General features: G+C 37.3%; 1 protein-coding gene across 1 annotated transcript in view; it reads right to left on the minus strand.

Annotated features, from left to right (window-relative positions):
• Positions 1-557: 557 nt before the first annotated feature.
• The window catches only part of kcc (solute carrier family 12 member kcc), an 831023-nt gene continuing 806510 nt past the window's right edge, over positions 558-25070 (minus strand). Inside the window, exons 25-26 of the mRNA XM_090408412.1 lie at positions 6295-6428; positions 558-3146 (exon numbers count right to left, since the gene is read on the minus strand). Coding sequence (XP_090264538.1) covers positions 3055-3146; positions 6295-6428 — 226 coding nt within the window. The 3' untranslated portion in view covers positions 558-3054. The remainder of the gene's footprint in view (positions 3147-6294; positions 6429-25070) is intronic.

Below are 25070 nucleotides of genomic sequence, written 5' to 3' on the forward strand. Positions count from 1 at the left end.
CCAGTTGTTATCTCATCCCAGTCTATATTGTCATAATTAAAATTACCCATAGAAAAAAAAAGCTAATTTTACTTCTAGATTTTACCCGTGTCTTTCTGTGGAAATAAGTAAAGAAAGTCATGTACCAAACTCAGGTGGAGGATATGGCTGAGCTGCATTGGCAAATAATTAATCACTGTTTTAAATTTTGTCACACTGGTTATGCTACAAAACACATGGTGAGAGACCGAGTACAATTTAATATCTGTAAAGTTGCAGTAATCATGGAATCTACTGAAAGACACTAAAATATTAGTTTTCTACATTGCAAGTGTGATCAAAAGCTTTGTGATTCTGTATGTTATTTTATGTAATATTGTATATAATTTTGTTATTGGTACTAAATTTTATTGGATACATAAAATTGATTATCAATAATAAAATGATATAATTTCTTTTTAATATTTACAGTTTAGTTAACATAACACTCTAAAGAATATTAGATGAGAATCCCATTTCATTTCTCAGAGAAAGTGTAGTATCCTATGCAAATTAAATCTGTATGAATAAGACACGTATTATAAAACATTAAAACCTTTATTGCACACTACGAACATTGTCAACAAGTTTATAACATTGTCATTAGTCAAACCTCTGAAATGAATATCTTTCAGTAACCAACAGCAACTTTTAATTTATCTTTACAAGTAACATTTTCTGGCTGCAAGTTCATGAATGGAAAGTCTACACATGAAGAAGATGATCACAGACAATGTTTTGTTCTGATGAAAATCACCACTTTCAGATGTTCAAACCTGTTTTGAGATGTTTGATAGCTGGATTTACAGTTCCATTATGTTATATGTAGCAGAATATGGAGTTAGATGTGACTATACATATAAGTGCACAAGCCTTGTAAGTCTGTCCAACTGCTTTAAATTATCTCCGTTTTTACTATTCTTACTTTATGATCACTGAAATCAAAGCACATAGAATTTGTCATATGAAAATTAAACATCAAAATATTTCTCTCTCTAGAGTATCTCTAAAAAAAAAAACAAAAAAAAAACAACAACAAAAAAACTCCAAATATTAACATTTCACATTATTGCATAAGTACATGAATGTTTAATGATTTAGATTATTATACATTTTAAACATGCTTATTAATAATAAAAGAAATAAATATTAAGTACATATAACTCTCATAACTCTCATTCAACTTCACATATAACTGCTCTAGTTTAAAAAAAAATAAGAATAATAAATAAAAAATTAAGGTTACATACAGCCAGAAGAAAGGAACTTCTAAGTTATGCTAAGCTCTATATATGAGGAACATAAAAGATAGAAGTGGAAGAACATTTGCAAGCTTCCAGTTCTGACAGATATATAATACCATATATATATTTATATACAAAACACTAACATTTTTACTATAAGCTCTGTGAAGGGAGCCTGAGAAAATATAAAACATCAAGACTTCAAATAAGCATTACAAATAAAAATATGAAAATAAATAAACAAATAAAGTGGGGAACTATTTACAAAAAATGCTGCGGTATTTATGAATAAATTATAAATTTCACTACAGATCTGGTAATTCAAAAGTTGAACTTCTATTTACAAGGACTAATCATTCAAACTATGTTCAATAAAATATACAGATAAAATAAATAATGTAATGACTAGAATACCATCTTCAATAGGTTGCATAAAATATCCACAGCAGATTACTTTTTACTTGCTGAAAAAAATATTTTCCACTTAACAACATAATCTTCTTGCAATGATTCTTGAACAATGCCAACTAATTTTTAAATCATATAAACAAGCAAAGGTTTGAGGTAGAAAGAAACATCCATTTACAATTGTTTCATTTTTTAAATACTCTTCTTCTTCCTGATTGTCAGCAGTTCATTTTATACTCCATATTGTACCACATATCTGTATGAGAGATTTATAAACAGGATTTGTGGTATGAAGTCTTTGTCTTCATGCTTCAGGACAATGATGGATGATATACATGTAAACATGATCACTTCAAACTAAAATGAAAACAAAGTTTCAAAGAGGTGTAAAAGCAAGCTTCTAAATCACAGGTACACAAACACAAATAACTGCCTATCACCCACTTGTGAACATTAGTCACCATTAGCTGCATAATGTGGGTCCTGAGGTGGCACAAATTTGGATCCAATTATTGGGCCTATACAGTGAAAAAGGAGTATTGCAACACCGAGATTTGGTTTTATTGGCAACTAGAGCACTTAAATGAGCTGATTTCACTCTTTATCCTAAGTCTTGCAGGAGCAAAAGAAAGGCAATGAGGCCTTAGAAATATGAGAATGACAGCAGTGACATTTCTCTTTGCATCATCAATAAAAATGACATCAAAAACCAACACTTTGAGCAAACATTTATCTTCTTTTCCCTTTCTCTAGAGATGCACAAATTTATGACAACAGCCATGCACAGCCTTTTTTGCATCTTGTATTAATTTTTAAATAATATTTTCTACCTTGCATCACTGCCTTTCAACTATACTTGTTTATGACAAAAGTGAAATTCTAGTGATCTAGGAAATAACTGGCATGGAAGGTTAGAGAAAGTTGCATTAACTAACATCCACCACATAAATAAGAGAAATAATGAGGTGTGTGTTTGTATATGTGTGTGTGTTTATATTTCATGAGTTCTCACCATTTTAAAAGAAAATTTCCCAATTAAAGGCAACAGAACGACATCTAACACTTAAAGTGCAAGTGGAAGACACAAGAACAGAGTCTCTAAAAGAGATATGTCTAATAAAGAGTGGAAAAATTTAAAGTAAAAAAAAAAAGTAACAAATAGGTTCACAGACACAATGACTGATACCCACAGAAAAAGTTACTTGCATCTAGAAGATAATAGTAAGAATAAAGTGATTCATACAACTTCCCAAAATTTCACAGAGAGAGGGCACCACAGATATTGGAAATCCAAGAAGTAGCATCAACTGAGTGTGTATCTGCACTTCTGCCATTGCACAGTGTGGTGGCATCTACCTGTATGATATTTTGTCACATTCCATGTTCAAGAGTAGATGGTGATCACTTCCCGTCCACCTCCACGTACCATGAGTACTCTTTCTAAGCCCTCTGTAAGAACTTCTAAAAATTCCATATCTAATATGCATTAAGAAATCAGGTATGATATTTGCAGGTCGGAACAAAATATATATAATAGTTTAGAGAAATTTATAAACAATAAATATTACTGAGGAGAACTAATTAAATTATTATTATTACCAGGGAGCCAGGGACTTATCAAAGCAGGCCAAATATCATGCACACCAACTGTTCATACCATTTCCTGATCACGCTGCTTACACTCACCACCTCTAAAGACAAGCTATTCCATTCCCACACTTCTGAGAGAAATATCTAACTTTTGCTCCTTTTTGATTGCATTCATTCTCGATTTTCATGGCTGCCTCCTCATCCTCTCCTTCCTTATCCTCCAAAAAATTAAAAATTCTATCTACAGTTTACTACTGCCTGCAGTCCACAATTCTCAATCTGTCCTCATAATCTACATTCCAATATCATCATTAACAGTCTCCTTTCTACTCTCTCCATAATATCTGCATTACCTAGGACACAAGGAGACTGGATCTGCACACACAGTAGTCCAGATGAAGTTGTATCAAAATCTTATAAAGAGGTAAAACGACATTCTTGATAGTTAATATTTGGTCCTTTTCACTAAATAAGATACATTATATTGGATTTATTGGGCCATGGTTTAGATAAAACATATGTACATAATCGTCGACAAGTTTCACCAGCTGGGGTCTGTCTGGCTTTATCAAGACAGATAAGGTTATACTAACATTAAATGCTAACAAAAGAATGCAGTAACAACTTAAAAAAACAATTAAACAAATTGAAGAGCACTCGTGACATCAAAAGCATAAAGCGTGGAGACTTAGTCATTGTTATTAAACCGCATTTTATAATTTTTTGCATAATTGAGTTCTGCTAAACATAATGAATTAAGTTTTTCCAAATATCTTTTAATATTATGCCTTGGTTCCTATTGAGGTTGTCTCCTGTCCATAGTACTACTGCAGCTCATTTAAAGGTTCTACATCTGTAATTCTCTTCAATGTATGGCATTAAGCTGTTGTCCCAATCTGTGGAATGGTTTGAAATTGAGAAATGATGTGCTAATCCTGACGTGTCTATTCTGTTATTATTTACATCACCGACCTGTTCCTTCTTTCGAATTTCTAGACTTCGTGAAGTTTGGCCTATGTAAGTCAGTCCACATGAACACGGCATGCTGTAAACCCCTGCGTATTTGTAGAAAGTGATGCTGTCCTTAGGAGATCTTAATAAGTGCTGTGTAGTTAAAATAGGTTTAAAAGCAACTCCGATGTTAAAAAGCTTCATGATTCTTGCTATTTTGATGGAGACTGAGCCTGCATAAGGTATGACAATGGATAATACGTAGAATGAGGAGAGTATAATGTTACATTTAGGAAAATTGAACTGATAGCCATTTTCATATGCTCACAATTAAACATATTCAAATCATTCTGCAAGTCACATTCCTAATTATTCTGTCTGCATTCAAATCATCAGCAAACAGTGTAGATCACTTGTCAAAATCCTTCCTACTGCCATTAATGTAAATATTGAATAATGACTGGTAGAAGGGACCTATCAATGGACCGATACCTGATCCCTAAGGTACAGTGATGGTAACCTTAAATCTTGAAGACTTGTCCTCCACTGAATCCACCACTTTCTGACATTCTGTAATCTTATGAACTGTAATCTTATCCAAGCTTACAGTTCATAATCCAATCATATATCATTCATATTATGCAATAGCCATGTTTTATCTTATTATTATCATGATTATTAACATCTGACCTCCATGGAGTCAGAGACTCATCATGGGAGGTACACACTATTGCACACAATGCTCATCCAACCGTGCTTTAAAATGATTCAATGTGTCTACATTCACAACACACTCAGGCAATGCATTCCACTCACCACCCACTTTCCATGTAAAGAACTTTATACCCACACCCTCTTTATACAGTTTCCAGCAATGGCCTCTTGTTCTACCCCCCCCCCCCCCCCCACTCTCCCATTCTATGAAAAAGCTCTTCCATGTCAACCTGATGACAGCCCCTGACTAGATTATATGTCTCAATCATATCCCCCCCCCCTTTCTTCTATTCACGAGGCTTTCCAACTTACATTCTCTCAATCTGTCCATGTACACCAGATTCCAAACACCACTGGACCCTTTCCAACATATCCTCATCATCACGAAAACATGGCAATTAAATCTGTACACAATAATCCATATGAGACCTGATTTAAGGATGAAGAATTAAAATAGTTTTTAATCATTTCCCACTTTTTATACTCCATTAAATCTCCAACATGATGTCTTCCCAGCATTTAAGCCTCAACACGGATGTCAAATGATTTGTTTTAATTGGGATATTTCAAATGTCAAGTTATCCTGTTTATTATTATCAACATCAATGCTGCAATGCTTCTGCTCAGTTGGACAAAGGTTCACTTCACTGGTACCTATGTTAATTTGTACTTTTGACTCCACTTTTTCTTTGATGAGTTTTTTTTTTGCTGCCACTCTTAAGATTATCTTATACTAACAACATTTAACAATATTTCTACAAATATATTACTACATGTCCTAAATACAATAAATCCACTAGAAACTAACTACAATAATACATTGTAGTTAGATAATATACCAATTAATCTGATAATGATGATAATGATAACATTACACTCACCAACTTTACTAGTGGTTATCCACTAGGCTAACTGCACAGTTAGCCTAGTGGCTATGCACTTATGCAACTATACGCCTGGGGAAGGAGTGTTCTAGGTTTGATTCCTGTCAACGATGTGAGGAACTTGAGGATCTTTCTCAGCCATAGCCAAGTTAGCCAGTCTTGGGTGTGGACAGCAGGGTTTTTCCTCCAGCTTATCTGGGGTTTTTCATCCCACAAGCAGGCAAACCAGCCCAGTGAACACATAGGCTACAGTCATAGGATATAGTAATCCCTCATTAGGAGGGCTCAACCAGTCCTAAGGGGCAGTCAAGGAATGGGGGAACCCCACATGAATAAATAAAAAAACTCACTCACTATAGTTTTTTTTTCTCCCCAATTTGTTTTTCCCTAGTACTTCTAATTCATGTGTTAGTGCAAAAAGAATTTAAAAAAATGAATACATTGTGAGAACAGCAGGAAAGTAATATCAAAATTAAAAAGGATACAGTTTTCATCTCCAGATGAAATTCTGGGTGGGCCAGGTAAATTGATAACCACTAGCTGAGCTTCATGAGATTTGCTTACAATTACTTCATTTAACCTTACAGCAGTATGCATCCGTCGCACATTGGCTTCATCTCTGGAAAAAAATTAATAATTTTTATTAAGAATGCAAACTATTGTTATAAATCAGAATCAAGGACGTGTTTGTTGTTTATTAAGAAAAAAGTATAGAGATGCTTATTCTTCATTACCAATTCCCATTTAAATTTTTATTTTATTTACCCTATGGTGATGCCTGAGGTGGGGGAGGTATGAGTAGTGGTATGTGGAAGGTACTACTGAAGCTATATTATGGCAAGGAGACTGGTCTACTGTATGTGCATCATTTCTAAGAATCTATCTCCTCTCACTGTGTGTCCCTTGCAATTTAAATAAATCTCCCTCAAAAATTAAGTTAACTGAAAATGACAAATCAAAAATATACAAAACATGTCAAAATCCCTAACGGGATAAAACATCATCCATTTTAACAAGTGGCATAAATGCTACTATAAATCATCACAAACATTTAGTGAAGACCTCCTAATTCTTGACAAAACCCAGAGCAGCTACAACAACCACAATTCATCACTGTTGAAATTACAGCTGCACGATTCTTCTACCACAAGGGTTGCATGTGCATTCTTCTGTTGCAATTACTACTCTCTAAATTCTGCAAATCACTTTGATTCACTTTCTTATATCTGAAGATTAGCTTTCTGCAATCCAACTATCCAAATAATAAAGTCATCTTCCTTTTTCTAACACCACTCTTCAAGATGGATGAGGTGTAGAAGTATCTGCAATAAGTAATGATCTACAAATACCGTATTTCCCCGAAAATAAGATCAGGTATTATATGAATTTTTGCTCCAAAAGACGCAGTAGGGCTTATTTTCTTATTTTTTTCATGTACAACAATCTACATTTATTCATTTATTCATGAAGATCCGTATTAGACACAATCATGCTTGTTTGTTATTCGTGCGTTGTGTCTGTACTCCGATTGGTCATTCGGCTATAAGTCTCGAGTTCATCTGTTTACATAGGCATTTACCTCTCGTCCAAAGGATATTTGGACAAGAGGTAAATACCGCTTGGGTATTTACAAATACTTAATTATACTTTATATTATCATTTATTTTAAGTATTAATGTCAATAATATTATTTATTTATATTTAATTATATATTAATATTATTATTTTATAATTTAATACATCCGTCGTGTGTTACAACGGATGTACTACATGCGTCCATCTGGCTTATGATCTTAACTGGGGCTTATTTTTAGGGTAGGGCTTATATTACGAGCATCCCGAAAAATCATGCTAGGACTTATTTTCCGGTTAAGTCTTATTTTCAGGGAAATACGGTACCTGCTAACCTTCTCCATTCTCCCAATATCCTTGATCTAACCAGTTTTTCTTCCAGAAAAACAATAGAAGTCACTTTTCCTCTCAGTGACTGAGATCATAATATTGTACAAGTTTCCTCTCACAGAACACTGTCTCAACCATGATTGGTACTGCAAAATATCATACCAAGGTGGGGGAAGAGGTGCACCCTTCAGAACTGTCAATCTTCCTCTTCATGATCAGACTACTGCTTTTTGTCTTTCTATTCCAATACACTTGCTCTGATGAAAACATTCTACCCAGAATTCTTGTTCACGTTCCAAGTTTTGGTGTAACAAAAGGTGTATCAAAGACATTTCAAGAAATATTCAGCATACTACAGCTGGCTTGCAGCATGAGCTCCAGTTTACTCAACCTATGCTGAAGAATGAAATAAATGCAAAACAACCATCAAACTGAAATCTCTCTCTTGTTCAAATGGAAGCAACGTCTTTTGCTATATTGCAAAGTCCATTAAATCCAATAACTTCCATCTCTCTCTCTCTCTCTCTTATCCAGATGACACCACTGTTACAACACCAAAAAAAAAAGCTGACCTTGTAAGGCAAATTGTCTGCTACCATACCAGAAATGTACATCAAAGGCATCTTGTGGTTTTTGGTAGAAAGACATCTAAAAAATAGTAAAAAACTTAGACACTAAAAATTGATCTAACCCGATGGCACCTCTTCAGCTGTGGTCAAATGTACAGAAGTAACACCTATCCTATATTATTGTTATTATTATAATAAGGCATCTCCATGGAGTCTGAAGACTCATTGTGGAAGATGCAATCTATCCACATAATCTATCATACCTCTCCTTGAACCCATTAAAAAAAAAAGGACTCACAACTGACTCTGGCAACCCATTTCACTCATTCACAACTCTCCAAGCAAAGAATCTAGTCCTCACAACCCTCTTAACCACCTTTATTCAGCTTCCAGGGATGACCTCTTCTTATGACCCCTTTAGCCAAATGCTGAAATATTTCCACTGCATCAATCCTATCAAACCCTTTAAGTAACTTAAATGTTTCTATCATATACCCTCTTTTTCTCCTATCAATGAACTTCTGCAATCCACACACCTCAATCAATCCTCATAGGGAACACTCTACAGACAACTCACCATCTTGGTTGCTCACCTCTGAATCTTCTGCACTGCTTTCTCATCCCAAAGAAACCCAGGAGACCGGGCCTGAGCAAAGTAATCCAGATGTAGACATATTAAGGTCTTGTAAAGAGGAATAACAACTTCCTTATGAGTATCTGTACTTGTTAATGTGTTCTTCAATAGCCAAATAATCTTATGGGTTACCATAGCAACCTTAGTAATATGTTCTGAATTTTAATTCTCTGTCTAGCACCCACCCCTAAATCTCTCGCTTCATCTATTTCACACATCTTGCAATGTATTTATCTCAAAATGCATGACTTCGCTCTCTACATTAAACTGACACCATTATCTTTTGTCCTTACTGAGAGTCCATTTAAATCATCCTGCAAGATCTCCAAAATCACCTTGATTAACTATTGATTAACTAATATATCGAGAGGGCGCTAGTGGGTCAAGCGCTACGAATGTGCTTTGAAGAGCTCCTGATTCAGATAAGTTTTACTAGGAATAATTAAGTATATATGCGTAATTGTTTAAGTAAGAGCGGCTGTAAACGTTGTACGCTACCGATATTATTAGTGTGGGGTTTTTTTTCTTGCTTAAACTAAATACGAAAACGTTAATATTAGACCTAGTAACCTGCAGAGAGAAAAAAATGGCGGCTGCATTGTCATTCCATGATTTTAATTTGGATTTCAGTAGGTTCGTTAAGTGTGAGGTCTGTTATATGTATTCCTTCGATTACATAAATGATTTGTGGATGTTTAGTGCGGATGGAAGAAGGGTGTGTGCGAAATGTGACCTGAACGAGGAATTGATGAATGCGAATATGAAGTTGATAACAGAAAGTGCTAGTACCGATTGTGTCGTGAGTGCACGTTTGAAAGAGGATGGCGGGAAAGACAGGCGAAAAAATGTTAAAAAATCAGGAAAAAAGAAAAAGAGCGATTTGACAACCGTAACGGATGTTAAAAGGGACGAAAGTGAGGCGGAAAGAAACGAAATTGAGAGAACGAATGAAAGTAGAAATGGCGTGGTGCAGAAATCGCAAGTAAAAAAAATCGAAAGAATGAATGATTGCGAAAAAAGAATGACTGATGGCGAAAGTTGGACGCATGTTGGAACGAAAGTACTGAACCAAAGAAAGATGAATGACAGTAAAAGTGAGAAGAATGATAGCGAAAGTTGGACGCATGTTAGTCCGAAAGTACGGAAACAAAGAAAGATATGTGAGAGTGAAAGTGAGAAGAATGACAGTGAAAGTTGGACGTATGTTGGACCGAAAGTACGGAAACAAAGAAGGATGAATGAGAGGGAAAGTGAGAAGAGAGGGTCGAGAGTTAGAAAGTTAGAAAGATTTAATGATAGAGTGAATGTGTCGCGAGGTTCAGAAGGTGAATTGGATTGGATGAAGCAAGAAATGAAATGGATGCGGAATGAAATTAAGAGAATGCAGGTCAAAACTATTAAAATAAATCATGATGGCATGAAAGAGTTAACAAAAGATGAGCGAGTGGCATTGTATGGTGACTCCATTATTAAAGGTGTGCTAGAGGATAAAATGCACAAGGTATGTTTTCCAGGCGGTAAAATGAGTAGAGTGATTGAGGCATTGAATATGAGGCGGGAACGAGCAAAAGAGTTAATTGTATTAATTGGTACGAATGATTTGAGAGAGAACAAGGAGCATGTCAGAATGAATGTCAGGAGACTGCTTGGAAAGATAAAGGAGAATAGTGTGACAGGAAGGGTGGTCAGTGTGTTGCCTAGGTATGATTGTGGTGAAATGAGGCGGAGAGCAAGGATTATGAATGATATTCTGGCTGAAATGTGTGAGGAGATGGGAGTACAGTTTGTTAATGTGTGGAATGAGTTTGAGGGACGAAGTGAGCTGTATGGGAGCGATGGACTGCATTTGAGTGGTTATGGTGTGAGTCGCTTGGAGAGACTGCTGCTGGAAGGTAGAGAAGTGAATAGAGAGAATGAATCAGATCGAGAGGGGAGTGATGTGGAAGAGCAGGAGAGTAAGACAGGAGAGATTGAAGGAGTGGAAATGAATGTGGAAGTGAGTGGTATGAGTATAGATAATGAGAGAATGGGTGTGCAAGAGGAACAGGGAAACGGGGAGGCTCAGGGTGGACAGGGATACACAGCGTGAGAAAGGTGGATGCTCCAAGAGGAGGTGAGAGAATGTGTAGGCAGGAAAGTAATGGGATGATCAGGGAACAAAAGGAAACAGATGGAATTGCAAAGGGTTCTAAAATGAAGAAGCAGAAAGGGAAATGGCCCCAGTCCAGCATGGAGAGATCACATCGAGTGAGTGGTATCAGTGGAACTAGCTGTAGATCCAGAAATGAGTTGTTGTGTTTGTATACCAATGCTAGAAGTATAAGAAACAAGGCGGATGAAATGGTTGCACTAATTGCGTCTGTGCACCCAGAGATTGTCGGAATAAGTGAGACATGGTTAGATGAGGATGACATCCTGACAGGAATAGAGATGGAAAGGTATGATGTGTTTCGTGAGGATAGAAGGGGTAAAAAGGGAGGGGGAGTGCTATTGATGATAGAGAAAGAGTTATGTCCATACAAGGTAGAGATGCAAGGGGGAAATGGGGCCAGTGGTTTTGAGGCAGTATGGTGTGAGATAGAGGTGAATAGATTCAAATACTTGGTGGGATGTTGTTATAGACCTGGTAATGTGGATGGTGGTGATAGTGAAATGTATAGTCAAATAAGCCAAGCAAATAAGAAAAGGATGATCATTATGGGTGATTTTAATTATGGCAATATAGATTGGAATGAAGAGATAGCAACTGGAAATAAAGAAAATGAGTTTCTTGAGTTTTTGAGGGATAACTACCTCAGACAGTATGTAACAGAGGGCACAAGAGGATTAAGGGTCTTGGATTTGGTCATCTCATCGGAGGATGTAATTATCAATGAGGTATCAAATCATCCACCAATTGGCGAAAGTGACCATGAGGTGATTACTTGGGTGGTTGCCAGCAGTGCAAGGACCCCTGTGAAAAAAGGGTATATGTGGAACTACAAGGGGGGTGATTATGAAGAGCTCAGGAGACAGCTTGCAGGTGTAGCATGGAATGAGGAGTTAGCTGGAAAAGAGATCAATGCAGCTTGGGGGATTTTCAAAAAATATTTAGTGGATGCAATGTCTAAATGTATACCACGGGTGAGAAGGTTAAATAAGTTAGGTGTGAGATGGATGAATAAAGAGATTAAGCATGCAATACAGAGAAAAAGGGCATTGTGGAGGCAGCATAAGAGAAGTGGAAGTAACCAATTTCATGAGTTCTACAAAGACCAGGCAAGGAGAGTGACTTGGTTGGTGAGAGTAGCTAAAGAGAGGTATGAACAGCAGTTAGCTAATGAAGCTAAAAAGAATCCTAGGGAGTTCTTTCGATATGTAGCCAGCAAAAGAAAGAATGATTATGGAAGGATGACATTGATTGGAGGAAATGGTATAAAGACAGCTGTTGCAGAATGTGTGGTGGAGATACTTAATGAGCAGTTCATAAAGATCTTTCAATCTTGTGAATGCGACTTCATGGAGAGATTAAGAGCAGTTGATGATGGGGAGGAGAGACTGACTGTAAGTGAGCAAGAGGTGTTTGGGGAGTTGAGTAAACTAGATGTAAATAAGGCTGTGGGACTTGATAATATATCACCGCGTATTCTGAAGGAATGTGCCAGAGAGTTGACACCTGCCTTGACATATTTTTTTAATACGAGTCTTGCACTTGGTCAAGTCCCTAAAGAGTGGAAGGAGGGCAAGATTGTGCCACTTCATAAAGGAGGTGATCGAACTCAAGCATCAAACTATAGGCCTATCTGTGTGTCAGGTGTTGTGGTTAAGTTGTTGGAGAAGCTTGTGAGAACTAGGATCCAGAGTTGGGTTGACAACAATGGTATAATCTTTGATGGACAGCATGGATTTGCTAAAGGGAGGTCGTGTTTTAGTAATCTACTTACTTATTACAATAAAGTGACTGCTTCCTTGGACAGAGGAGAAGGATACACAGTAATATACTTGGATTTCGCAAAAGCTTTTGATAGAGTGCCTCATGATAAGTTGACAGTCAAACTAGAGCAGATGGGGTTGGATATTAGATTAGTGCATTGGATTGGAGACTGGCTATCTGATAGGTATCAACAAGTTGTGTATGGGGGTGCAATATCCAGGAAAAGGAAAGTCACTAGTGGAGTGCCTCAGGGATCTGTTTTAGGGCCATTACTATTTAACTTGTATATTAATGATATTGGTGAAGATTTGGATGGAGATATTTAGTTGTTTGCAGATGATGCAAAGTTGGGACGAACCATAAAGAGTAGTGAAGATGTTGTGGCCTTGCAAGAAGACTTGAATAAATTGAGTGATTGGGCAAGCAAATGGGGATGTGAGTTCAATGTTGCAAAATGTAAGGTTTTAAAATTTGGAAAACAAAGATGGGATGCAGAATTTATGCTTGGTGAAAATATATTGTTGGAAGTAGAGGAAATAAGAGATCTGGGAGTGATAGTGGATAAGGATCTAAAATTTAGGGGTCACATCGCCAAAATTGTGAAGACAACACAAAGACTTCTGGGAATGATGAGGAGGACACTGACATGTAGAAGTAGGGAGATTCTTGTTCCATTGTATAAGGCTTTGATTAGGCCACACATGGACTATTGTGCCCAGATTTGGTCACCTGGTTTTCAGAAGGATGAAGAGATGTTGGAAAGGGTCCAAAGGCGACTGACTAAGGTAGTTTCTGACCTCTGGAATGTCGAGTATGAGGAAAGATTGAAAAGATGTAATTTGCAGAGACTAGTGGAGAGAAGGAAGAGGGGAGATATGATAGAGACCTACAAGTTGGTAAGGGGTTGCTATAGGATCAATGGTGGAGAAGTTCTACAGCGAATAGTGGGAGATCAGGGGAGAACCAGAGGTCATCCCTGGAAACTGTATAAAGAGGGTGTGAGTAGGGGAGTGAGAGGCAGGTTTTTTTCGTGCAGAGTTGTGAATGATTGGAATGCCTTGCCTGAGAGTGTGGTGTCTGCAGGGAGTTTGAATGTGTTTAAGACCCGGTATGATGAGATGTGTGTGAGATAAAAGGACCTCCTAGATGAGTCTTTGACTCCATGAGGTCTTGTTTAATAATAATAATAATAATAACTATTACTCTACCTAACTACTTTTTGATATCTGTCTAGCAGCCACCCTCTTATCCACATAACCAGGGTCATATCCATCCCCATTTGTTCTAATTTGCATAACAGAGTTTTATGTGGTATTCTGTGAAATGCCTCTGCAAAATCATCATGTAGCCATTTCTTTTATCCAACTCAGCTGTTCATCATCATCATCAACAACCATGGGTCCAATGCCCGTAGGTGTCTGCTGCCATCTTGATATGATTCTTCCATTGCATTTTGTTTTGTGCAAGATGACTCAATTTGTGTATAGAGTTTCCGCACCATTTAACGATGTCATCACCCCATTCTCGGTTTGGTCTTCCTCTTTTGTTCTTTCCTTCAATCATTCCAAACAGCAATGTTTTTAATTTTCTCTCATCATTCATTCTACATATATAGCCAAATAGACGTAGTTTCCTTTTGATTATTTTCTGGATCAGGTTTTCTTTTGGTTGTATTCGTCTGTAGATTTCCTCATTGTTCACTTTCTGTGTCCAGCTGTTACTCTATTAGAAAAAGTTAGTAAATTACTAAGCCATGACTGACTCTTCACAAAGCCATGTTGACCCTCATACAGTATCATATTTTTATCTACCCATTCTTGAATTCTCTTTTTAACCAATTTATCTAGTACTTTTACCACCACACTTGAGATAATGATTGGTGTATAATTCACTACTGCAGTCTTAGAACCTCCCTTACGCAAGGGAATTATTTTGCCCTCTTTTCACTCGCTTGAAACTCTACCAGAACTGAGACTAAAACTAAGAGTCTAGCCAGAGGCACTACCAGTTGCACATTCTCACAAAACCTAAGGTGATATCCCATCTAATCCCATAGCTGTATTTACATTGAGATTCTGCAATATCCTAAGAACCTCCAATTCATCCACCTCTGTTTCTGCATTGCTGTCTGTCACATATGTTAAAACAATAACTTCACTTGGATGATATACCCTTTCAAAGTGATCACTCACTAACTCAACTATTTTATCATGACCATCATCACTCAATTAAGGTTAATTTTTCATAGTCATTCTTCCTCTTACTTGCCACCTAATGAAAGAACTCTTTGGGAGTTCCTTTGGCCTGCTCAGCTAAATTCTTCTCATAATCTGATTTTGCCTTCCTTGCCATGCTGGTCACCTTTCTTGAATGAGCCTTGTACTGTTTATGAGTTTGCTGGTCACCTTTTTTCTTATATATCCTCCACATCATTTTCTTCCTCTGCAGCTCATGCTTAATGATATTACTCATCCATCTAACTCCTACTTGATTAATCTTCCTTACCTTAGGTATACAATTCAATATTGCTTCCTCTAGATGACCCTTAACTATCTCCCATTCACTAACATCATTACCCTGCAGTGTTTTATGCCATGGTACAGATTTAAGCTTTCTTCTAAGCTTGTCATAATCACCTGCCTTGCAGTTTCACACATACCCCTTCTTGACAGAATATTTCTCATGTTTTACAATTTCCTAAGTCAAGACCACATAGTCACCAATCAGAGGCAATGTAGCTTGGTTATGTATAGGTCTTCTGATCCTATGACCTGGTCAAATACTCTCCACTCCTATCGCCTCCATTACATGCCATCTCAGCTATTTATTTCTCTGCCACTGTATTAATTCTATTTTCTTCCAGCCATGTGATCTTTCTTCCCTCCAGTCTATATCTCCATAGTTGAAGTCCCCTATAATAATCACTTACCTGACCTGTACTCATTGTAGTAATTTGAATGGATATCTTCCAGATCATCAATGGAACTACCTTGCCTATAGCAACAACCAAGCATGTAATTTGTCTTACTGGCTTTGATTTCACACATTTTCTCTCTTTACAATAAAGTTCTGTTTACTCTTTACAATGTTTTATACTCAGCTTTATACTCAATTTTTATAAAATTTGCTCCCAAACATTTGGAGCAAATTTTATTATAATAATAATAATAATAAAATTTGCTCCCAATGCTTGGAAGCAAATTTTATTATTATTATTATTATTATCAGAGACCTCCCGGGAGTCAAGGACTCATTGAGAGAGGACATGCATCACTAGATATCATACCTTCTCTAAACTCATTCACTCTAGATGCACTAACCACTTCAACAGGCAAATTGCTATACTCACTCAGTGCTCAATGTGAGAAAAATCTAACCCTCACCTATTTCTTAACCACATACAAACTTCACTTCCATGGATGCTTCCCTTTATCTCTCTCTACTTTGCATAAAATGAAAAATTTCATCAACTGATATCCTAAAACACAATTTCAGAAGTTTATGGACTGATATGTATCACATCATATCAGTCCTCTTTTTCCTATTGTATACAGTCCACATACTTCCAATGTGTCCTCATGATCTACATTCCATAACCCTGGTATCATCTCTGTAACTCTTTTTTGCAGCTTTTCCTAAGGTGCATAATTCTACTCTTTTGCATGATGAGATATCTTAGTAGCATATTATATTAGGGGGATTATGCTTGGAGAAACTAATGAGGTTAGGGATTTTTGAGTTATGATGGACAGCAGTTGGAAATTCAGTGGTCAAAACTGCAAATACAACTCAGAGGATAATTGTGATGTTGAAAAGAACATGGACATCTAAGAATAAGGAAGTCATATTTTACAAGGCCTTGATATGACTGCACCTGGAGAGATTTGGTTCTTGGATTCTGAGGAAAAGCTGCAAAGAAGAGTTACAAAGATGATACTAGGGTTATGGAATGTTGATCATAAGAACAGATTGGAAGTATGTGGACTGTAGACAACAGGAGAAAGAGGACTGATATGATACAATGGACAGCAGTTGGAAGTTCAGTGGTCAAAACTGCAAATACAACTCAGAGGATAATTGTGATACATCATGAAAATTATGGAAACAACTACTACGTTAGAGTAAAACTATAGTTTAATATTAACCAAAATAATCACTCGACATTTCGACCTTCACATTAAGGTCATCATCTGGTGTATACACATATATACAAAGAAACAAGCAGCACTACAATCTACATGGCATGCTCAAGTTACTGGTCAACTGTTATAACTATTGGCCTGATCTCTGGTGGAAAAAAAAAAAAAACTTACTACATCGAAGCTAGAGTACTAATATTATTATTGTTATCTATTTTAATTTTGTAACTTAATAGGGTTACAAAATTAAATTAAGCTGGAGAGTAACATGTTTGCAAAAAAGGAAAAAATTAATAAATAGTAAATAAAAATAAAATATTATTTATATAAGTATATATATAAATTACAACCAACTGGTATGGATAGTGGCCAATAAAAGCTGAAAAATTGCTTAGTGTTCTAAAGTCAGGGTTTGCTGGAAACTAAGTGGGCTGATTGTGTACCATTCAAATTTTTGGGATTTTTATGCCACCATTATTGTTAAGATTAGGGCAGTTAATCAAAATTTCACAGGCTTCTTTAAATTTCTATTCATACCAGGTTTTTGTAAAGGTTTCTGCTTTTGTGACGGTCGAAACATCAAGTGTTTATTTTGGTTTATATTAGCTAAAGTTTTACTCTAACACGACAGTTGTTTCCATAATTTTCATGATACATTCTGATCACCATGTAAGCATGAAGGAAAGGATAATTGTGATATTGAAAAATTATCCATTATCATTTGCCCAAGCTTACAGCTGATTCAAAATATTCTGTAAATGTTATATATCAGTAGCGCCCCTGTTACCCTGCCAATCTTTGCATCATCAGCAAACAAGTGAATATCTCCTGTCAGGTCTTTCTCAATATAATTAACATATACAGATTAAACAATGGTCCAAGGCCTGATCTTTGGGGTACAACATGGGACACCATGAATCTGGAAAATTCATAATCACAACATACTATTTGCTGAGACCTGTCCATCAATCGCCCACTCATCTAGTCAATACTTTATGTTCAATCTCATATTCTCCAGTTCCTGCAAAAGCCTTTTAAGAGCCTTTAAATCCAACAGCATTATAGTGTAAACAACAAAATTACACGAAACCACAGTAATTAATTTTAATGAAATGAAAGTACAGATATTTCATACTGAAAATAACACTACATTATCAGTGCGTAGAAAACAAGCAAATCAAAGAAACAGGAATACAAGGTACATACAACAGTTGGTGTAAAAGCGTGTCGTGTAGCAGTCTATCAGAAGCCTTTGCAAAATCCAAGTACACCACTGTATATATGCATCTCCCCTGTACAAGATATTTGTCACCTTGTTATAGTACATAATACTGTGGGATAAAAATGGGAATAGAGTGACTGATGCAGCGGACATAGTAGAATTGTTCAATGAATACTTTATTGGAGTATTTTATCCTGGAGAAGTCAGTTTTAATGCTAGAGGGATAGGGCAGGTTCAAGGTTTAGAGGTACAGGAGGAGAGTGTGTTTCAAATACTGAGTACTCTGGATGTCAGTAAAGCTGTGGGACTAGATGGTATTTCACCATGAATTTTGAGAGAATGTGCTAGGGAACTGACAGTCCCTTTGACCTGGCTTTTCAATGAAAGTCTGGCTGCCGGAAAAGTGCCCATGGAATGGAAGGAAGGTAAGATAGTGCCATTACATAAGGGCAGTAGCAGACTGGAAGTGTCTAATTATAGACCAGTTTATGTGTCATCAGTAGTTAGTAAGAACTTGGAGAAAGTAGTGAAGGAGCGTATACAGCATTGGGCAGATGAGGGTAATGTTATCTGTGAGAGTCAACATGGATTTGTGAAGGGGTGCTCTTGTTTTAGCAATATGTTAGAATTTTATGATAAAGTTACAAGAGCATTAGAATGAGGGAAAGGCATATATTGCAATTTTCTTAGACTTAGCGAAGGCATTTGACAGGGTGCCACATGATAAGCTGATATTTAAGATGCAGCACATGGGTTTGGATGTCAGATTGGTCAACTGGATTCAGGATTGGCTGTTCAATAGGTATCAGAGAGTTGTGTATGGTGGGGCAGTTTCAAGGAAGCAGAGGGTTACAAGTGGGATCCCACAGGGCTTAGTACTGGGACCTATATTGTTTAACCTTTCATATATCAATGACATTGTCAGTGGATTGCAAGGGGATATTCAGTTGTTTGCAGATGATGCGAAGCTGGGAAGGATTATTAGTAATAGTGCAGAAGTGGCAGCCCTGCAAGAGGATTTGAATAAGCTAGATAGATGGGCAAATGAATGGGAGTATCGGTTTAATGCAGCAAAATGTAAGGTCTTGAGGTTTGGGAAACATCGATGGGATGCTGCATTCTCTATGGGAGGAGTTATACTGGAGGAAGTAGGGGAGACAAGAGATCTGGGGTTGATGATTGATAGAAACCTGAAATTCAAGGGACATATTGCAAAGGTGGTGAAGGTAACACAAAGGATTGCTGCAATAATGAGAAGGACACTGACCTGCAGAGATAAAACAGTTATCATTCCGTTGTATAAGACCCTGATCAGACCACACTTGGACTGTTGTTCTCAGATTTGGTCCCCAGGATTTCAAGGGGATAAATTAACTGTGGAAAGGGTACAAAGGCGGATAACAAAGATGGTTTCAGGACTGTACAATGATAGTTATGAGGATCGGCTGAGGGAATGTGGACTGCAGAGTTTGGTGGGTAGAAGAAGGAGAGGTGATATGATTGAGATTTTTAAACTGTTGAGAGGTGGTTACAGGGTTGACACTGGGGAGTTCTTTCACTTGGCTGAACAGTGGGAAGGAGTGATGACAAGAGGTCATCCTTGGAAGTTACGAAAGAAAACTGTGAGCAAGAGGGTGAGGATTGGTTTCTTTGCATGGAATGTGGTTGAACCATAGAATGCATTGCCTGATGGAGTGGTGAGAGCAAGAACGGTCAATGAGTTCAAGGAGTGGTATGATAGACTTTGTGTTTCTTAGTTAGGAAGGACCTCCCATGATGAGTCTTTTGACTCCATGGAGGCTTGAATAATAATAATAAGTAGGTTAATGAAACATGATCTCCCTTTAACAAACCCATGCTGATAACCACAGAGAATAATGCTGTTATCAACCCATTTCTGTATCATACTTCTCATCAATCTCTCCAATACATTCACCACAACTCCAGATATACAGACTGGCCTATAATTTGAAGTTACAGCCTTATCACCACCACGTGTGATTCTGCAAGATTTAAGGTAACCAGTGGTGTACTACAAGGATCAGTGCTTGGTCCACTGTTATTCAATCTGTAAATGAATGATATTGGAAGGGATTTGAAAAGCAACATACAGCTATTTGCTGATGATGCAAAGATAGGTAGTTAATCAGGAATGCTGCTGATATGCAGTACTTGCAGAATGATTTAAATAGGCAGCTGGAATTGTGGGCATAGGAAAATGATGTCAGTTCGATGTCAGTAAATGTAAAGTCATTCACTTTGACATAATTAGATATCCAATGTCGTATTATACTGATGGGATTATGCTAGAAGAAACTGATGAGGCTAGGGATCTTGGAGTGTTAGTAAATGGGAAGTTGAAATTCAGGGGCCATGTAGCAAAGATCGCAAATACAACAGAAAAGATAATTGCAATGCTGAAATGAATGTTCGCATATAAAGAATGTTATTTTGCCTCTTTTCAATGCCTTGATAAGACCTCACTTGGACTATTATGCGCAGGTCTGGTCTCCTGGTTTCCATTATGATTCTGATATAGTGGAGAGAGAGTGCAAAAGAGAGTGCAAAAAATTATATCAGGATTGTGAAATAATGATTATGAAGCCAGATTGAGAATTTGTAGACTGCAGACACTAGCAAACAGGAGAAAGAGGGGGTGATATGATTGAGACTTATAAACTTCAGAAAGGATCATACAGGATTTCAGTTGATTGAATTTTTCAATTTATGGAGGGTGGGAAAAGGACAAGAGGGCATCCTTGGAAGCTGAGAATGAATTCTGCTGAGAAGGGGGTGAGGGCTAGCTTTTTCTCTCATGGGGTGGTGCATGATTGGAATGGATTGTCATGGATATTGTGAGTTCAAGCAGTGTGAATGAATTCAAGAAAACGTATGATAGCAGGTGTGTGGCCTCCTTTGATGAGTCCCTGACTCCCTGGAGGTCTCTCTTAATAATAATAATAACAATAATTTATGCAGTGGAACAATTTTATCCTCCTTCCACTCCCTTGGAGCCTGTGCTGTTGTAAGACTTTTATTAGACAGGTATGCCAATTCCTGGAATCCCTAAGATGCGTGGTGATATGTTATCAAATCCTATTGCCTTATTGACATCAAGCTTATTTATTTCCTCAAATACCTCCTGCTCACCCACAATTAAGCTATCCTCTCCTATGTCCTCATTTAAGTTCCTCATGATTCCACCCTGATCAGGATGAAACACCCTTATAAATTGATCACTGCATACCTCACCAATGTCTTCTGCAGCAGTTGCCATTCTACCACTTTCATTCATTCATTAACATCATCTTACCATAATCATTCTTCCTTCTACTTGCCACATATCTAAAAAAACTCTAAGGTTTTTCTTTGCCTGATTTGCCAATTTCTGCTCATACTCTACTTTTGATGTCCTTATTAACTGAGTCATCCTCTTGCCTTATAATAAATTTAGTTTAATCCTTTATCCAAGTGTAAGCAAACATAGCATTATACATGTCTGCAAGGAGATGTGCTTTGCATTATGGAAGATACTGAGACAAGGAGTGATGAGAGCTTGGTCCACCTTTACTACGAGTTGTCTCAGTCCTGAAGATATTTCAGGCGCAAACTTTGTTTGCTTACACTTGGATAAAAGATTAAACTAAATTTATTACAGTCTAACCAAGTGAAAAATAAACTTCCAACATCCTCTTGTCTTGTTTTTTATATATGAATTTATTTTAACCATTTGAAAGAAAGAGAAAATATACTAAGGAAATTAAAAAAAAGTTTGACTGCCCTATACATAAGAAGAAGAATGACAAAACAGTTTATGGAAATTATTGCGGTATTTCTGTTGTTACTATTATTAACAACAGAAATTTGAGGTCTGATATTTGGATATCAGACCTCAAAGGAGTCAAAATACTCATCACGGGAGGCAATGTTACACACAAAGCCCATCAAACTCTGCTTTAAACACAATCAATGTATCTGCATTCACCACAATGTCAGGCATTCCACTGACCAACCTCTCTTCATTAAAGAACTTACTCTTTATGCCCTTGCTCACACCCTCCTTATGCAACTTCTAGGTATATCCCTTTGTTCTACCCCCTTCCTATATTCTATGAAAAATTTTGTCCACATTAATCTGGTAACAACCCTGTACCAAGGAACAATAATCTTAATCACATCTCTCTTCCTCCTATTCACAAGGCTTTGCATGTTATATTCACATGTTATGTACAACACGCAAAGTATTTATCTCTATTTTAAAGATGATTAAACCCATTTATGGAGACATTAACTGGTGCGTACCAAAGAGGTTTTCAGAAAACACACTTCCTCAACTGATCAGATATGTGTAGTTAAACAATCACCCTTGCCCGTGACCTGGTTAATTAATTGACATGGTCACGGGCAATCAACAATAAATTAGTCAACATGGATTTGTGAAAGGGCGCTCTTGATTTAGCAATATGCTAGCCTTTTATAATAAAGTTACAAGAACATTAGATGAGGGAAAGGCATATACTGCAATTTTCTTAGACTTAGCGAAGGCATTTGACAGGGTGCCACATGATAAGCTGATATTTAAGTTGCATCACATGGGTCTGGATGTCAGATTGGTCAACTGGATTCAGGATTGGCTGTCTGATAGGTATCAGAGAGTTGTGTATGGTGGAGAAGTTTCAAGGAGACAGAGGGTTAAAAGTGGGGTCACACAGGGCTCAGTACTAGGATCTATATTGTTTAACTTTTATATCAATGACCTGCAAGGGGATATTCAGTTGTTTGCAGATGATGTGAAGCTGGGAAGGATTATTAGTAACAGTGCAGATGTGGCAGCCCTGCAAGAGGATTTGAATAAGCTAGATAGATGGGCAAATGAATGGGAGTATCGGTTTAATGCAGCAAAATGTAAGGTCTTGAGGTTTGGGAAACATCGATGGGATGCTGCATTCTCTATGGGAGGAGTTATACTGGAGGAAGTAGGGGAGACAAGAGATCTGGGGTTGATGATTGATAGAAACCTGAAATTCAAGGGACATATTGCAAAGGTGGTGAAGGTAACACAAAGGATTGCTGCAATAATGAGAAGGACACTGACCTGCAGAGATAAAACAGTTATCATTCCGTTGTATAAGACCCTGATCAGACCACACTTGGACTGTTGTTCTCAGATTTGGTCCCCAGGATTTCAAGGGGATAAATTAACTGTGGAAAGGGTACAAAGGCGGATAACAAAGATGGTTTCAGGACTGTACAAGCATAGTTATGTGGATCGGCTGAGGGAATGTGGACTGCAGAGTTTGGTGGGTAGAAGAAGGAGAGGTGATATGATTGAGACTTTTAAACTGTTGAGAGGTGGTTACAGGGTTGACACTGCGGAGTTCTTTCGCTTGGTTGAACAGCGCGAAGGAGTGATTACAAGAGGCCATCCCTGGAAGTTACGAAAGGAAACTGTGAGCAAGAGGGTGAGGAGTGGTTTCGTTTCTTTGCGTGGAGGGTGGTTAAACCGTGGCCTCTCACCACTCCATCAGGCAATGCCTGATGGAGTGGTGAGAGTGAGAACAGTCATTGAGTTTAAGGAGTGGTATGGTAAACTTTGTGTTTCTTAAGGGGGACCTCTCCTCGATGAATCTTGACAGACTTTATGTTCTTAGGAAGGACCTCCCATGATGAGTCTTTTGACTCCATGGAGGCCTGAATAATAATAATAATAATAATAATGAAAGTCTTGCAATGAGTAGGATTCCTAAGGAGTGGAAAGAAGGCAAAATAGTACCACTCCACAAGCATAGTTCTAAGACAAAAGTCTTCAACTATAGGCTAGTCTGTATAATTGTGGTTATGATCAAGGTGTTAGATTGGTAAGGAATAGAATACAGGATTGGGCTGATCAACATAGCATTCTTTATATGGTCAGCATGGATTTGTAAAGGGTAGGTCCTATATTAGTAATTTACTTGCGTTTTCTGATAAGATAATAAGTGTGTTAGATAAGGGAGATTCATATACAGTGATATTCTTGAACCTTGCAAATGCATTTGACAGATTACCACAGACCAACCTCTCTTCCATAAGTTGATAAGTTGGTGTAGAAGCTTCAGAGGATGGGAATAGATAGTATATTGGTTAGATGGATCAGACATTGTCTCTCTGAACGATACTAGCAGGTTGTATATGATGCAGCAGTGTCTCAAAAAAGGAGGGTGACCAGTGGCATTCCCCAGGGTTCTGTTCTTGGGTCCCTGCTGTTTAACTTGTTTGTAAAGATATATCATGTGGACTGACTGGGGATCTTCAGTAATTTTCTGATGATGCAAAGTTGGGAAAACTTATAAGTAGTACTGTTGATGTTAATTCCCTTCAGGAAGATTTGAATGGGCTTTTTACTTGGACAAAGGAGTGTTGCAGTTTTAATATCAATAAGTGCAAGGTGTTGCATTTTGGAGTGCAGAAATATAAGGCTGTGTACTATATCAGTGATGCTGAACTGCAGGAAGTGGATGAGATTAGAGATTTGGGAGTGATGGTTGACAGTGGACTGAAGTTTAGAGGGCATATGGCTAGTGTTGCAATGGCTGCATATTGTAGTACTGCTTGATAAGAAGTACTCTAACATATAGGGATAAGGAAGTGGTTGTGCCACTGTATAAGGCACTGGTCAGACTAAACTTGGAGTACTGTGCTCATATCTAGTCACCAGGTTTTCAATTTGATGTGGAGACAATGGAGAGGGTCCAGAGATGAGTGACTAAGACAATGTTGGGACTTTGGAGTGTTGGCCATGAATAAATGTGGATTGCAGAGTTTGGTGGATATGAGGAAAAGAAGTGATATGATAGAGACATTTAAGTTAGTGAGAGGATTTTATCAGATTAATCCAGAGGG

This window comes from Typopeltis vanoorti, chromosome 18 (genome assembly GCF_054136105.1).
Source record: "Typopeltis vanoorti isolate ZY-2024b chromosome 18, IOZ_Tvanoo_1.0, whole genome shotgun sequence".
In the NCBI taxonomy this organism is placed as follows: domain Eukaryota; kingdom Metazoa; phylum Arthropoda; class Arachnida; order Uropygi; family Thelyphonidae; genus Typopeltis; species Typopeltis vanoorti.